This window comes from Strigops habroptila, chromosome 5 (assembly GCF_004027225.2).
Source record: "Strigops habroptila isolate Jane chromosome 5, bStrHab1.2.pri, whole genome shotgun sequence".
In the NCBI taxonomy this organism is placed as follows: domain Eukaryota; kingdom Metazoa; phylum Chordata; class Aves; order Psittaciformes; family Psittacidae; genus Strigops; species Strigops habroptila.
Genome location: NC_044281.2, coordinates 65,695,921 through 65,708,725, shown reverse-complemented (window position 1 = coordinate 65,708,725; position 12,805 = coordinate 65,695,921). Strand labels below are relative to the sequence as shown.

General features: G+C 36.4%; 1 protein-coding gene across 8 annotated transcripts in view; it reads right to left on the bottom strand.

Annotated features, from left to right (window-relative positions):
* The window catches only part of CPEB3 (cytoplasmic polyadenylation element binding protein 3), a 93,997-nt gene that overhangs the window by 56,904 nt on the left and 24,288 nt on the right, over positions 1–12,805 (bottom strand). For 5 of the 8 annotated variants that reach the window (XM_030485862.1, XM_030485861.1, XM_030485856.1 and 2 more), the window contains exon 3: positions 4,175–4,334. The exons of 1 other annotated variant lie outside the window; for it this stretch is intronic. In XM_030485862.1, the coding sequence (XP_030341722.1) occupies positions 4,175–4,334 (160 nt within the window). The remainder of the gene's footprint in view (positions 1–4,174; positions 4,335–12,805) is intronic. 2 more of the 8 variants (XM_030485859.1, XM_032919927.1) reach the window with 1 other exon arrangement.

Sequence of the window (12,805 nt, the reverse complement as noted above, 5' to 3'; positions counted from 1 at the left end):
GACTCAAGATAAAATGCAACCTGGATGGATAAGTTGGTAATTTATCCAAGTCCAGAAGCCCCAGAGCTAGGTATCAAATCTCCCTTACAGCCAGAAACCCAAAAAAACCTAAGTGACCCTAGCTTTCCTAGCTGCAGAGCACCATGCCAGCCTGCCAATCAGACTGAGTTAGCACTCACTCAATGTAAGTAATTCAATATTGCAAGACTGAGGACCAGTTAGTTTCTGCTGCACTAACAATCCTTCAGCCTTTCTCTTGTTCCACACTTGAAAGTAACACCCCCCAGAAAACTTGCTTAATCACATGCCCTCTCAAGGCCAAGTGGATCATGCTTTAAAAAAGTGACCTACTCTGGTGACCTTGAAATAAACTGAATTTCCACAGCCTGCAGGACAAAGTCTGATCACACCTCAGATTCAGAGAAGGTATGAAGCTCTAGCTGCTACAAACAAGAGGACAGACTCTTCCTTCCTCACCCCTGAGCTTCTTCACTACCACCACTGAACAATGCAGAGCATGAGGAACTTATACCCCACAATCAGACGAAAAAAATCACAGAACCATTTTAATTTGGTCTTCACATCAGAATCTGTTACTGTTAAACCCCCATCCACATTCTAATCTAAAGCCCTCGTTCTATATCCAAGATAATAATTTTTTGTTTCAATTATCTGCTGAGATGTGAGTAGGCACATACGCCAAGAGGGGCTATGTTCCAAGCAAAGTTTCAACCTTCAGATAAATCACCTGCAATATTTTACTAATGAATACATATATGGACAGTAGTTCTAAAAATACACATTTGCTGAAGGCTTTGTTGCCAGCAGCAGGCTGAAATGATCCTGAAATAGCTGCACTGGCTTTGTAACATGCATTGGAGGCTCCAAAACATGTATAGCTTTCCTAGAATAAATCTTCCTGTGTTTTCAAGAGCAGAGGCTTTTGGTACTGATCTTTTCACCTCTTCTACTTAAAAATTTGGACAGTAAATACAAGGCCAACTGACATGTAAGTGCTATAAGCTAAAATTGTTTGAGAAAACAAGGCTTGTTTACCAAAAGGTGAACAATTTATAAAGTCATTTGAAAGCCATCTCATTTGTCTGATCGCTTGTTAAACCAGGACTTTTGTGGTTCTTTTACTTTTTACACAAGAAAAAGCTGCACAAAACCTGAGAGAGGACAGTCACAGATGCTAGAGGAAGGGAAGATTTAAAGGGAAAAAATCATACCCAGTTTACTATGAAAGACAAAGAAGGCAAAATGAAGAGGAAGTAGCTCTGCGACTTGGTTAAGTTAGTAAGATTCCAGAAAGAGCAGTTGTGATTTTGCATGAGAGGCATTCACACAGGAATGTCTGTAAGGAACTGAAAAAAGAAAAATCAAACTGAAGTACGTAACAATGACTTAAGAAGCAAGCAAAAGCAAGCAGAGGCAATCACTTTCTTTCTCAAGGTGATTGCAAACTAAAACATGCTACTACTTTAAGGGGGAGAGCCAGAGGAGAGTGGGATAAGTAAGAAAAAAGCAAGACAGTTTAGAAGACAAGATTGAGTGAAATCTGAGGAAGGTACAGAGAAGCACAGCAGTTGAAAACCTTCTGCATCTTTGGTAGAGAAAGTTGGAGGTACAGGGAAAGAGTCAAGACCAATTTTCACGCTAAAGGCAACAATGAAAACACAATAGGAAAACAACTGGACAAGTGTATCAATGTTTCCAGAAAATAGGTTTTTCTGAAAAGGATTATGTTTAAATAGTAACATAGATTTATTTAACACAGAGGAAGACAACACAGCTTGGAAGGGAGAATTAATGTCCTGAAACAGCCACTGCTATGAATATTGCCAGTCATGCTGCATAGTGTGAAAACAGGAATAGAGGAAAGTGCACAGTAGGTCAAGCCAAAGCTGGAGGTTAGCAAAGTAAGCTCTGTAGTCAGAGGGAGGAGGAAAAGAAAGCAAGACAGAGAATTAACTACATTGATGGGAAAAAAGACAGCTGGGCTGAAACAGAGAGAGATAACTAATAGTAAACAAGATTTCTCCAACAGTTACTGGACTGGAAGCTGGAAGAGAGCTAAGTAACAAGGCTGCAAGGCCAAAACAGGTGAGGAGCACTGAGTGAGAAAATGGGATAGTTAAAAAAAGCACATCCAGTAACTGACAGAAATGTTTGCTAGAGCAAAGATAAAGCTAACAGTTCCACTGGCAAATGGAACAGATAAACTCAAACTTTTAATTAATATCCAACTCTTTGGTTTTACTTTTTGAGCAGAGAAAAACAGTTCCTACTGCTCTCAAATAACCATTTAAGGTAGGCAGTTTCCTATGTAAATTGTTAACCTAGTAGAGATGAAAATATTAAGTTTGTTTTGGAAAGGACACTTTTCTTGAAAAGCAAGAAGATGCCTAATGAAAACCAAAAATTTCATTTTTACCTCATGCAAAACGCCAACATTAAATAGCATTATGACTCTCAGGTGCAGCTGTGGAATATGCCACTTGCAGCACTTACACAGGTTAGCTCAGCTGAGTACTGGAAAGCATTCTTGATAGAATGACCCAACAACATAAAACAATGAAGTATTTTTACCCATTATTATTTTATGTGCTAATATTCCCATTAAAAAAAAAAATCAAATGGTTATAAGGAAACAAAATTGCACTTATATGATGTTAAAGTCTTTTTCTAGAGTAATTCTTTTCTAATTCTGTCTTTCTCATTTTCTCCCACATTCAGGTTCATATGGAAATTCAGTCTTTAAAAAATAGTCTCTATTTGTATATTTAAATAAATACTGATTTAAAAAAACATGGGAGTTTTAGCTAGAATTAATAGAATACAATAAATGCTTAAATCTATTTACTAGAAATATGGATTTTGTTTGTTTTTGTTTTTGTTTTGTTTTTTGTTTTTGTGGGTTTTTTTTTTTTTTTAATACCAGCCATGTGAAATGTATATCCAGCAGAAATCTCAGTTTTGTTGAGCTTGGGTTTTGTAAGTTTCAGGTGAACATTATTTTGGAGGACTAAGATCAGAATAGACATGAGACAGTATTTCTTGCCATTTTAGACATCTGAATAATGGTTAAAGACACATGAAGCATACAGCACAGCAAATTTCAAGGTAACAGTGGAAAGCACCAGGTTAAAAGTACTGCAAGTACAGAATCCAGTTTGGTATGATTGTAAAAAACAAAAAAATCTGTATCCAGAAAGATGGTGAAAAAGGCACAAGACCTTAGACCAAGAAAAAATATTTTTCCACATGTAATATGTAAATAGGGAGGGGAGCAAATGAGGCAATCATAACATACACAACTAAATTTCTTCTCTATCAATTCCAGTGTCCTGTCTTCTCAGTGTTTGGTAATCATTTCTACTTCCTTTCTATGTGGCTTACTATTAGCTACAGTCTTCAAAGTGAGCAAGAATGCATGTAAGCAAGAATGTGTACCTATTTTTAAACTTAACCAATGAAAGAGTAAGAGGAGGGTGCAGGTCAATCAGGAATATCTGTTTATTGAAATGTTGCCACCACCTTTCACTATTCAGTGTCAGCTAAGTATTAGAAAGGGTTTCATCTCCAACGCTACAGCTGGTAGAACAAACACAGTCTAGTAGCATAAATAATCAAAACTTTCCCAGCATTTAACAACATCTAATAGCTTTTGGCTCCCCTAACAATTTGAGAACCAAGTTATCTTTTTTTTTAAAGGGGAAAAAAAAAAAGAAAAAAGGAAAGAAACATGAAACATCTGTAGAGAGTAAGCTTGACAAAGTGGTTGTTTTAGAACCCTGTATACTACCTGACGATCCAAAAATAATGGTTCTATGAACTTTGAATAAGATATTGAACGTAACAATTGGACTTCAGTTTTACTACACATTTTCTGAACTGAGTGACTGCAGCAGGAGACGCAACTGTGCAATTTGCTGATACACAAAACCAAGTTTCAGAAATGCCAGTTAGCTATTACGATGCTTGTGCACTCACAAGAAATGTATGCAGATTTCACCTGATCTTCCTACAGTACAGATGATTATCTTAAGATGGGAAAACAGAAGCTTTTCATAACTGACAACTCATTCATTAGCAAAAAGTTTATAGCGAAACTGAAAAGCTGATTTTTGTTTAAACACCAAGCAAGCATGGACATATGAATATTCCTAACCTGTAAAATGATTCCTCCACATTATATCAGCGAAACTCATTGGTGGGCCACTGGGAGGGTAGTGTTTACCTTTCAGAGGCTCATGATCAGTCCTTATCATATCCATTAAGGAATTTTCCAAAGAGTGCAAGTTAAAAGTGTCATAGGGCCTATTCCGGTCCTAGAAGAGAAGAAAAAAAACCAAAACAAAATAAAACAAAACAACAAAACAAAACAAAAACAAAACAAAACAAAACAAAACAAAAAAAAAGAAACTGTTTTAGAAAAAATCATTTTCTAACACAGGCTCATTTCTTATTTTATAAAACTTCAGCATCCAATTCTACATTTCTTCTTGATAGAACTTTTTGTATTACAAAATTAATTGATAAATACAAGCCTACAGTTGTTAAATTGATACCCTTTCATTTTGCAACTGTTACTTTCACCAGCAGAGCTATGCAGAAGGCTTTTTAACAGTCTTCAAAATACACATACAAACAATAGTTAATTCTAAACATTATAACTTCAACAGGAACTTGGAAATGAAGCAATAATAATGTTTACATTAGAGAAGCTAAATTGTTTCAGACTTCAGAGATTTTTGTTTTGCAGCTTCATCATCTACATCACAGTGCTACCTCAACATCAGAGCAGAAGCAAGCAATGCTCAAGATGCCAGCAGGCACATTTGTTCCAGAAAGCACCGAGCAATTTTTCAAACATCTAAAATGAATCTCACAGAGTTAAGGAAAGTACACCAGATGCAAAACAAAGCAAAAAGCAAGCTAGCATGTGCAACACTTTCAGACTCAGGCACTTAAAAACCTGAGCAAGGGTTGATTTGTATTCAAATCTCTCATTTTAAATTCACTGTAGTTCAGCTTCTAGTTTAAGTAAAAGCCAAACAGAAAAAGAACAAACAAAACCAAACACAAACAAAACACCCTAACAAAACACAACGGACAAAAAAACCACCAACAAACAAACCAACCAACCAACCGACCCACAACCAACCTTTAGCAGGCCTACTAAAATAAACAGTTTCAAAGGTCCGGAACAATGTTATGGAGGGAGTAATCTTTCCATGCTCATGTATCCACAGTACTGTACACAATGGGGGAGTGTAACAGAACAGCCCCTTGTAGTCAGACAGTTTCTAAAAAACATTAATTTTCTTATTCTTATCACTATTATTAAAAAACCAGCAAAGAACAAGTATCTAAAAGAGCAGTTTTTCTTTGTACACTGTAGTAGGCTACAATTAATCAAGAGTGGTACAACATTCTACTGTGCAAATTGAAACCTTCATTGTAAAATGTTCCCAAAATTATGGAAAAATGTTTTCCACATGCTGGTTTCTGCCAGATAATCTTCCTGCTTTAAAGAATACAATTTAAAATCCTCTGAAAAAAAGTAGCAATATCTATTGAAAGCGTAACGAAATTTTTGTCTTAGTATAATTTCTCTTGAACCCTCTTCTTCTTAGGTTGTCTTTAAATAAAACTAAAGAAGATAATAAGTTCACTGGTATAATTAAGCTTTCTTTTAATATTCCTGTTCTGGAATTCAAATAAATGCACATGTTATTAAGTTTGCTGCTACAGAAAGCTCCAAAATATACATCATCTTACCACAAAAATCTCATGTTCCCACAGTCTGCCTACTCTAAACTGAAGATCCAACTTCCCTTCTCCAACATGCCAATTTTCTATAAGTGAACTAGCATTATACTCTTCACACATTTATTTCATCTATTTAGCTTTTTTTTTGGCAGTCAAATCTGATGTACAAAGAATAATACTTGATTTCTGTTAGAAGCTATACTGAGCATTAAAGTTGAAATGAGTTCACTCATTTTCAGTTTTCATTGTTGACAATTTTTATGTCTTCTTCAGCTGCTTAGAGTGCCAGCATTTGGATGCTGTATTTAAAAGTGTACTTGTTCATCTACCCAAGTGCATCAATACATATTGAATATAAAGTCAAATTTATGCCCAGGAAACCTAAAATAGGTATTGAGGAAAGAGCTCCCCAAAAGAAAACAAAGCGGGGGGGGGGGGGGGAAACCCAAACCAACCCCAAAACAAAACAAAACCCCCACCCAAAAAGCCACCAACCCAACCCTGTTTTAATTTTTTTTTTCCCCTAATTTCCTAACAGAAGACTTTTTTTTGTTTAAAACAACCCATCGCTTGGTAATATGTAGTAGAAGGGTTTGTTTTATTTCACATGCACTTCCTTAAAAGAAATGCAAGGCTAAATTGAAAAGAAAAAGTCTTAGATGTAAAAACATGCCATTCTTATAATATATTAGTGACTTGATTAAATAGGATCTGTATTATTCCCTCAAAACAAGAATTTTAGTTGTCTTTTCCTATTTGTTTCTTATAAATACATTTTAAATACCTGTACTGTGATTACAGGAGGTCAGGTGTTGCAGTACTGAAGTATGGCACCTTTCTGAAGAAAAAGTATGAAAGCAAACATACAGTTTATATCCTAAATAGGAATGGGGAAGTATTTTTCAGTTAGATCAGTCCCCTGATCTGGTTTACTATACAGCTGTAGCAGAGCTGAGCTGGCAAAACCAACACTTGCTGGAGAGCAAAAGGGCAGGATTGCTGCTTTTGCCACAATGGTAGTTTGTTCCAGCGTCAAACATTCCCGAGATTACAGTCTTAGAGGTCAGAAGTGAGTTCAGAAGAGGACACAGCCTGCAAATTGAAGGTAGTTGTCCTTTATTAACATACATATGCTATATTTTAAGTATGCTACTATAGCAGCAAATCCCTGGGAAATCCTGCTTTATTCTAAAACTTCCAATGGAACTGTGCACATGGACACGTGAAAAAAAGGGTCAAAAAAATCATAGCATCTAAGGCAAGGCTACACTGGACAGGTTTGCTAGAATGCAGGATCTTTCTAACCTTTTAAGGGTCATACAAATCTGCAATATATTAAGTTAGACCTACATTGCACACAAGAAGATCAACTGAATCAAACCCCTTTACTTACGCAATTGGAACACTTCCCACTGTAGTACTTGAGCAAACAAGTACTATAAATTAAAGTAAAAGAAATTTAGGAAAGGAAACAAATTTAAACAAGTATAAGAAATTTAGACACAACAGATTTTTACAAGTATGTTGTGGCACACGCAAGTATAATGCATGCTGACTAGATTTTGTAGTGTGGTGACAAAATGAACAAGTTAGGGTTAACGTTCTAGCTCCTAAGTAAAAGGGTTACTACAATTTTTCTTCGTAGCTTTCATTTCATCAGTAACTCATTTGTACTCATCAAATTTCAAGGTTGTTTCCTAACTTCAGCAATTTCTTCCAAGGCGGCTGGTGCTTCAGGACACACATACACAGGATGATGTTTCCTTATTTCTCCACATGAACAGGTTCTCCTGGTTTTGTGAACTGATACTGTTCCTTTTCCCAGATCTGCCTTTTGCATTGTTTGCACAGGCTACCGATACACTGCCAAACAATCCCAACAACAGAAACAATTCATAGGAGTCCTCAGAAGCACACGAGAACTTTGCAAGGAAGTTCTGGGACTAGGACCATGAATGGAAATAAAAAAAAAAAAAAAAAAAAAAAAAAAATACAGGATGATAAAGCAGAATAAAAAACTGTGGAAAAAAGTTTCAAAATCCAGCAAGTCTGGAAAATCTGCTGGGATCATCTAGAGAAGACTAAGATCCTAAGACCTACTTAGATAAACTACATGATGGATAAAAGAGACATTTCCAGCTACAAGGCACTGCCTTTGCCTACACAACAATCACCAAATTAGAAAGAGATTAAGCCCAGCCTGCCCATGTTGGACTGTACTTTTGTTGTGTATAGACAGCAGTTCCTTCCTTGTTAGCTGCTAGCGTATATGGCAGCATATTTCAGTTCTTACCATACTCTAGTCTTGAAAAAGAAAAACAGCTTAGTAATACCTCTTAGAGAAGATATGGGTCCCAGAACTTTAAATCCCAGGTCTTTGGCTGTTACCTGTATGTTCATCCATGACACAGACTTCCTCAAAGTGCATGTGTTAAGCATAGTGAAAAATTACAAATGCATATGCAGGATCAGATTTTTGAAGGATCACAAAATGAAATGGAGCTTCAGTTGAAGTTAGGTCTCAACTTTACCTCTAAAAAACTTACTTGCAAAAATGTCACAAAATACAGTGTCTATAATCTGTCTGTTAATGTAAAAACACCCAAACAGTAACTCTGCCAAAAAAATTAAGTTTAGAGTCAAGACACTAAAGTAAAATGAGAAAATACAGTAATTTGCATTTCACACTTTTATGCATATGTATTATGCAAGTCTTTAATTACACAACCATAATAATTTTTCAGAGGTCTCCAGTCTCCATCTAATATACATAATGAAACAGCTCCAGGAATGAATCAAAACAGTGATTTGAAGAGGTCTGTTTAGGCTTATTCCAGGAGATAGGTGAGGTGTAATCAGTGTGTCAGCAAATTCCAGGAGGACAAAACACATTCTTAAAGTCATCTTAATTATGAAACAAAGATTACTTAGCAGTACCTTAAGTATGTAATTGACATGTATATGTATCATTTGTAATCAAAAGAACTTTTTCCTCTTGTCATACCCTGTAATGTGGTGTGCTTTGTCCTGCCCCCTTCAGACTCAGACCATGGGCATGTAAGGGCAAGGCATACCTAGCATTACTTCAGTTCCCTCCCAGTAGATACACAAACCATGTCTTTACTGGTAAAAGGGACAAGTAAAGAATGAGAAAAGAATATATTACTACATTATGAATGACAAAGCCAAGACCAGATCTATAGCTAGGGCCATAAAAGATGCTAAGTGGACCTTAATACAGCCTGGCTTCCTCACTACTTCTTTCAGCTTGAACAGGTAGCCCAAAGTAATTGGAGTTAATGAACTAAAACAGGAAATGACCAACATATCCCATAGCAGAGACATGGGAGAACATTCACCTTGCTCCAAAAAATGAAGCTGTGTATTTTTCTTTTGTTTCCGCAGAGGACTATGGCAGCAGAGACACTTGGCCATTAGTTCATTTAGCTACAGCTACAAAGTGAAAAGTTTTACCCTGAGAAGGCATGTCAGGAATCTAACTCATCTTGTCCAAGCCTAGCTATTGTCCATACTCAAAATCCTTAACCACGTATTTTTGCATGCATTGAATCCTTGTTGTCACAGTCAGCTGCACCTGTAGCATAAAATAGACATTGAGCTGAGATACACCTGATCTGCCTATTTTTTAGTATGCAAACAGCAAGACCTTTGCTACCTAGACCCTTCAAAAGATACATTTTCCTGTGTCTATGTATGTCAGTCCATCTGCTAACTGACTTCCTACTAACTTTCCAAGCTTCCTACATTCTTAACAATATCTCAGTTTCAGTAGTTTATTCCAGTGCTCTAGATTTTCATACTGCCCTAGATTTAAGCTTCCTGTACCAGTGCGTGGCACAACACAACCCAACTCTGCCAAGCAACAAGATGGCCTCCACTCACTGAGTATTAACTGTTTCCAGCAGGATAATAAAAACTCCAGTTAGGCTCACAGACATCTCGGCTTTTCTTACTTACTAGGTTCTGGGATATTTTACGTAGTATTTCAACCAGAAGGAAGAGACGACATCCTGGGGAACACCTAAACTTCTTATGGCTCAAACAACTTCCCTGTGACTGCAAACTTCTTTACTGTGGTCACTGCTGTGTTTCATTCTTCTGGGCCTGACATAATCCATAATCCTGGATTTAGCTGCACAGGACTGCTAAGCATTGCCAACTAAGGCTGAAGTCAATGGAAGCACAGCTTTGAATAAATAGAAGGTAAAATGCCAGCACTGTTTTAAACTGGGCTTGTTCACTCTGTTCCAGCACCTGCAGCAGGGGTTAGCACTAAGAACACACAGAAAAACAGTCTGTCTTGCTCCCAATATCCCAATCCAAAGCAATAAAAACAGCAACTGCAAAGAAAGTATTATGGAAGTTCGGCCTGGGACACGCTCAATCTGCCATGGGGGTGCACATGAATGACCACATACAGCAAGCTCTAAATACTCCCCCAGCAATCTTTAGCTCCTCGCAGCTTTAGCTATGATGCAATCCCACTTGCATTCTCAGTAAATTATGAAAAAATTGTCTTTTAAAGGATAGGAAATCTGAGGAATATGGTCACATGGTGAAGAAAAATGATCACTTTGCAAAAGAATCGAAAACCTGTAAATAGCAAGCGTTACTTCCTTTGCAGCTTGGGGCTGAAATGCTGCCAACAGCAACATGACTGACAACACAGATGCAAGCAGAACTAGAATAATCAGAAATTTCAGTAATTTTTTCCTTGTATTGGGCTTCATAAAAATATAAAATAAAATTACACAAATAAGAAGGCATAAAATGTAGGTAGGAGAGAAAAACCACAGTAAATTTGTCTATGCCCATGATAATGATTATTACAGCAGAGCTACTAATACTCAGTCTTAATGGAATTTTATTTTAATTCCACTTTCTTTTTTGATCTTTCCAGTTAATTTTGGACAGTATTAAAACTAAGCTGGATTTATTATGTTCCTTTACTCGAACAAAAAGGGGAATGTTTTCTCATGTTATTGCTCTTGGAATGCGCACAGAAGAAACACGTCAACTTTTCATACACTCGTCCTTCCTCACTACTGGCTGTAGCACATTTTACTTTCACAGGTGTTCAGAAGTTGACTGGGCAAAAGGTGAATTTTTTTAACCTTGTTCAAAAAGCTCTTAAGAAAAATAAGGAAGTTTAATACCAATATAAAACAATATCTAATTGTGTACGGAAGAGTATGGAAGCATTATAATTTGAAAAATAACATTTCAGAACTCTGGTTAATGATATTTAATAATCTTTTCTGTGCTAGAAGATCTTTTACAGCTAACATGCAGGAACTCAGATTGAAAAAAGCCTTGAAAACTACCTACTCAAGCAATTTTTCCACAAAGAAAGGTAAACGTCAAATTCAAACTTCACTTCCTTATAAATTCTGATTTCTAAAACATTACAAGAAAACTAAAATCTTTCAGTGAAATGTTTGCAATTTTTATTTCTAAATGAACTAAGAAGCACAGAAATAGGAAGAGATACAACAGGCTTTGTAATTCTATATATTATTCAGTTTATGGTTGTTTTACTTTGCAGTTAAAGATGAGATTCCCTTTTTGTACACACTTAATATATGCTTCAAATCTTAATATATGCTCCAAATCTAAAAATGTTAAGGCTTTATAGCCTCAAGATTTGGCATCATAATCACTTAAACAGAATATCCTGGCTAGTTACCGAATAGTCAGTATTTGCTTGCAAACTGCGGCAAAGAAAGTAATAGAATTTGCACTGCCATTTCTTAAATAGAGATGGTAGCTACATGGCAGACTGAGAGGAACACATTAACTTTTTCCCTGGTTTAGGCAATTCATGTTTCGGAGTTGCAGAGACCAAACCACAATACAGCCCTACTGGATACAGAATGAAAGGAAGGGGAAAAAACAAATAAACAAACATATATTGCATATGAATTTCTGTATTATATTGTTCATTTCTTTCTTCAGAGCCTTACTAAGCAATAGCCTACTTATTGTGTTCTTTGAAACACCCATAGCTGTTCTTCCGATACAGACTTTCGCAATACACCAAGCGAACCACTTACATGATCATTAGTGTTCTTTCTCCACCTCAGATTCAACGACAGTAAAGCACCTAGTCATATGCTTAAATCACCTAACCTAATGCTCCAACAGGGAACACTGTTTATTACCAGCAAAGAGAAATATAATATTCCAAACATCTTCCTTTTGCGATCAAAACAAATAAACAATGTGTTTAAAAAAAACCCAAACAAAAACCCCACAATAACCAAAAAGCCAAAAGAATCTACAAAACAGCTATTATTCTTATACCCATTACACTACTGTAGTGAATGATCTGCAGACATTACAACTGACTGAGCACTCAAAGGATTTATGTTTAGTCATATTTTGTACAACGTGATGCTTTAGATAAAAATCTGCTCATCAGTCCTGCTGCTGAACGCATCTCAAAAAGCTGATGTATCCACTTTCTATTATAGTTACTGATTCCAGCAACAAATGGTTCTAACACTTGTAAAATATAGGATTAAAGTAGTTACACCCAAGATGATCATCAATTCACAAAAACAAGCAAGTGGAAAAAAAAAGATGTCAGCAGTAGAATTTACAAGGCCATTCATTATACCCTTGAGCTATTAAAATGACATTATTTAACTGGTTCATTGGCCTGCTGTGCAAGAGTTCAACATCGGTAAGTTACCTTCAGACTTCTACCACTCTGTTCAGTAGAATGATGCCTGTGCCCCATAGCAAGCTAAAACTGACACTGACCTAAGAACACCTCGCCAGCTAAATCAGCCTGAATTAAGGGCAAACCTCGAATCACAAGATGAAAGCACTACAAAGATGCAAAGACTGTACACAGAGGAGAAGGGAGTATTGGGGACGCTACAGCACAAAAGGGTCTAAATGATTATGCTTTGCAGTCTGGACCACATAATGTAAAAGACGGCAGAGACATATTGTATAAGGAAGCTACTGTCTCAGAAAGACTTACAATAGGAGCAGTCTG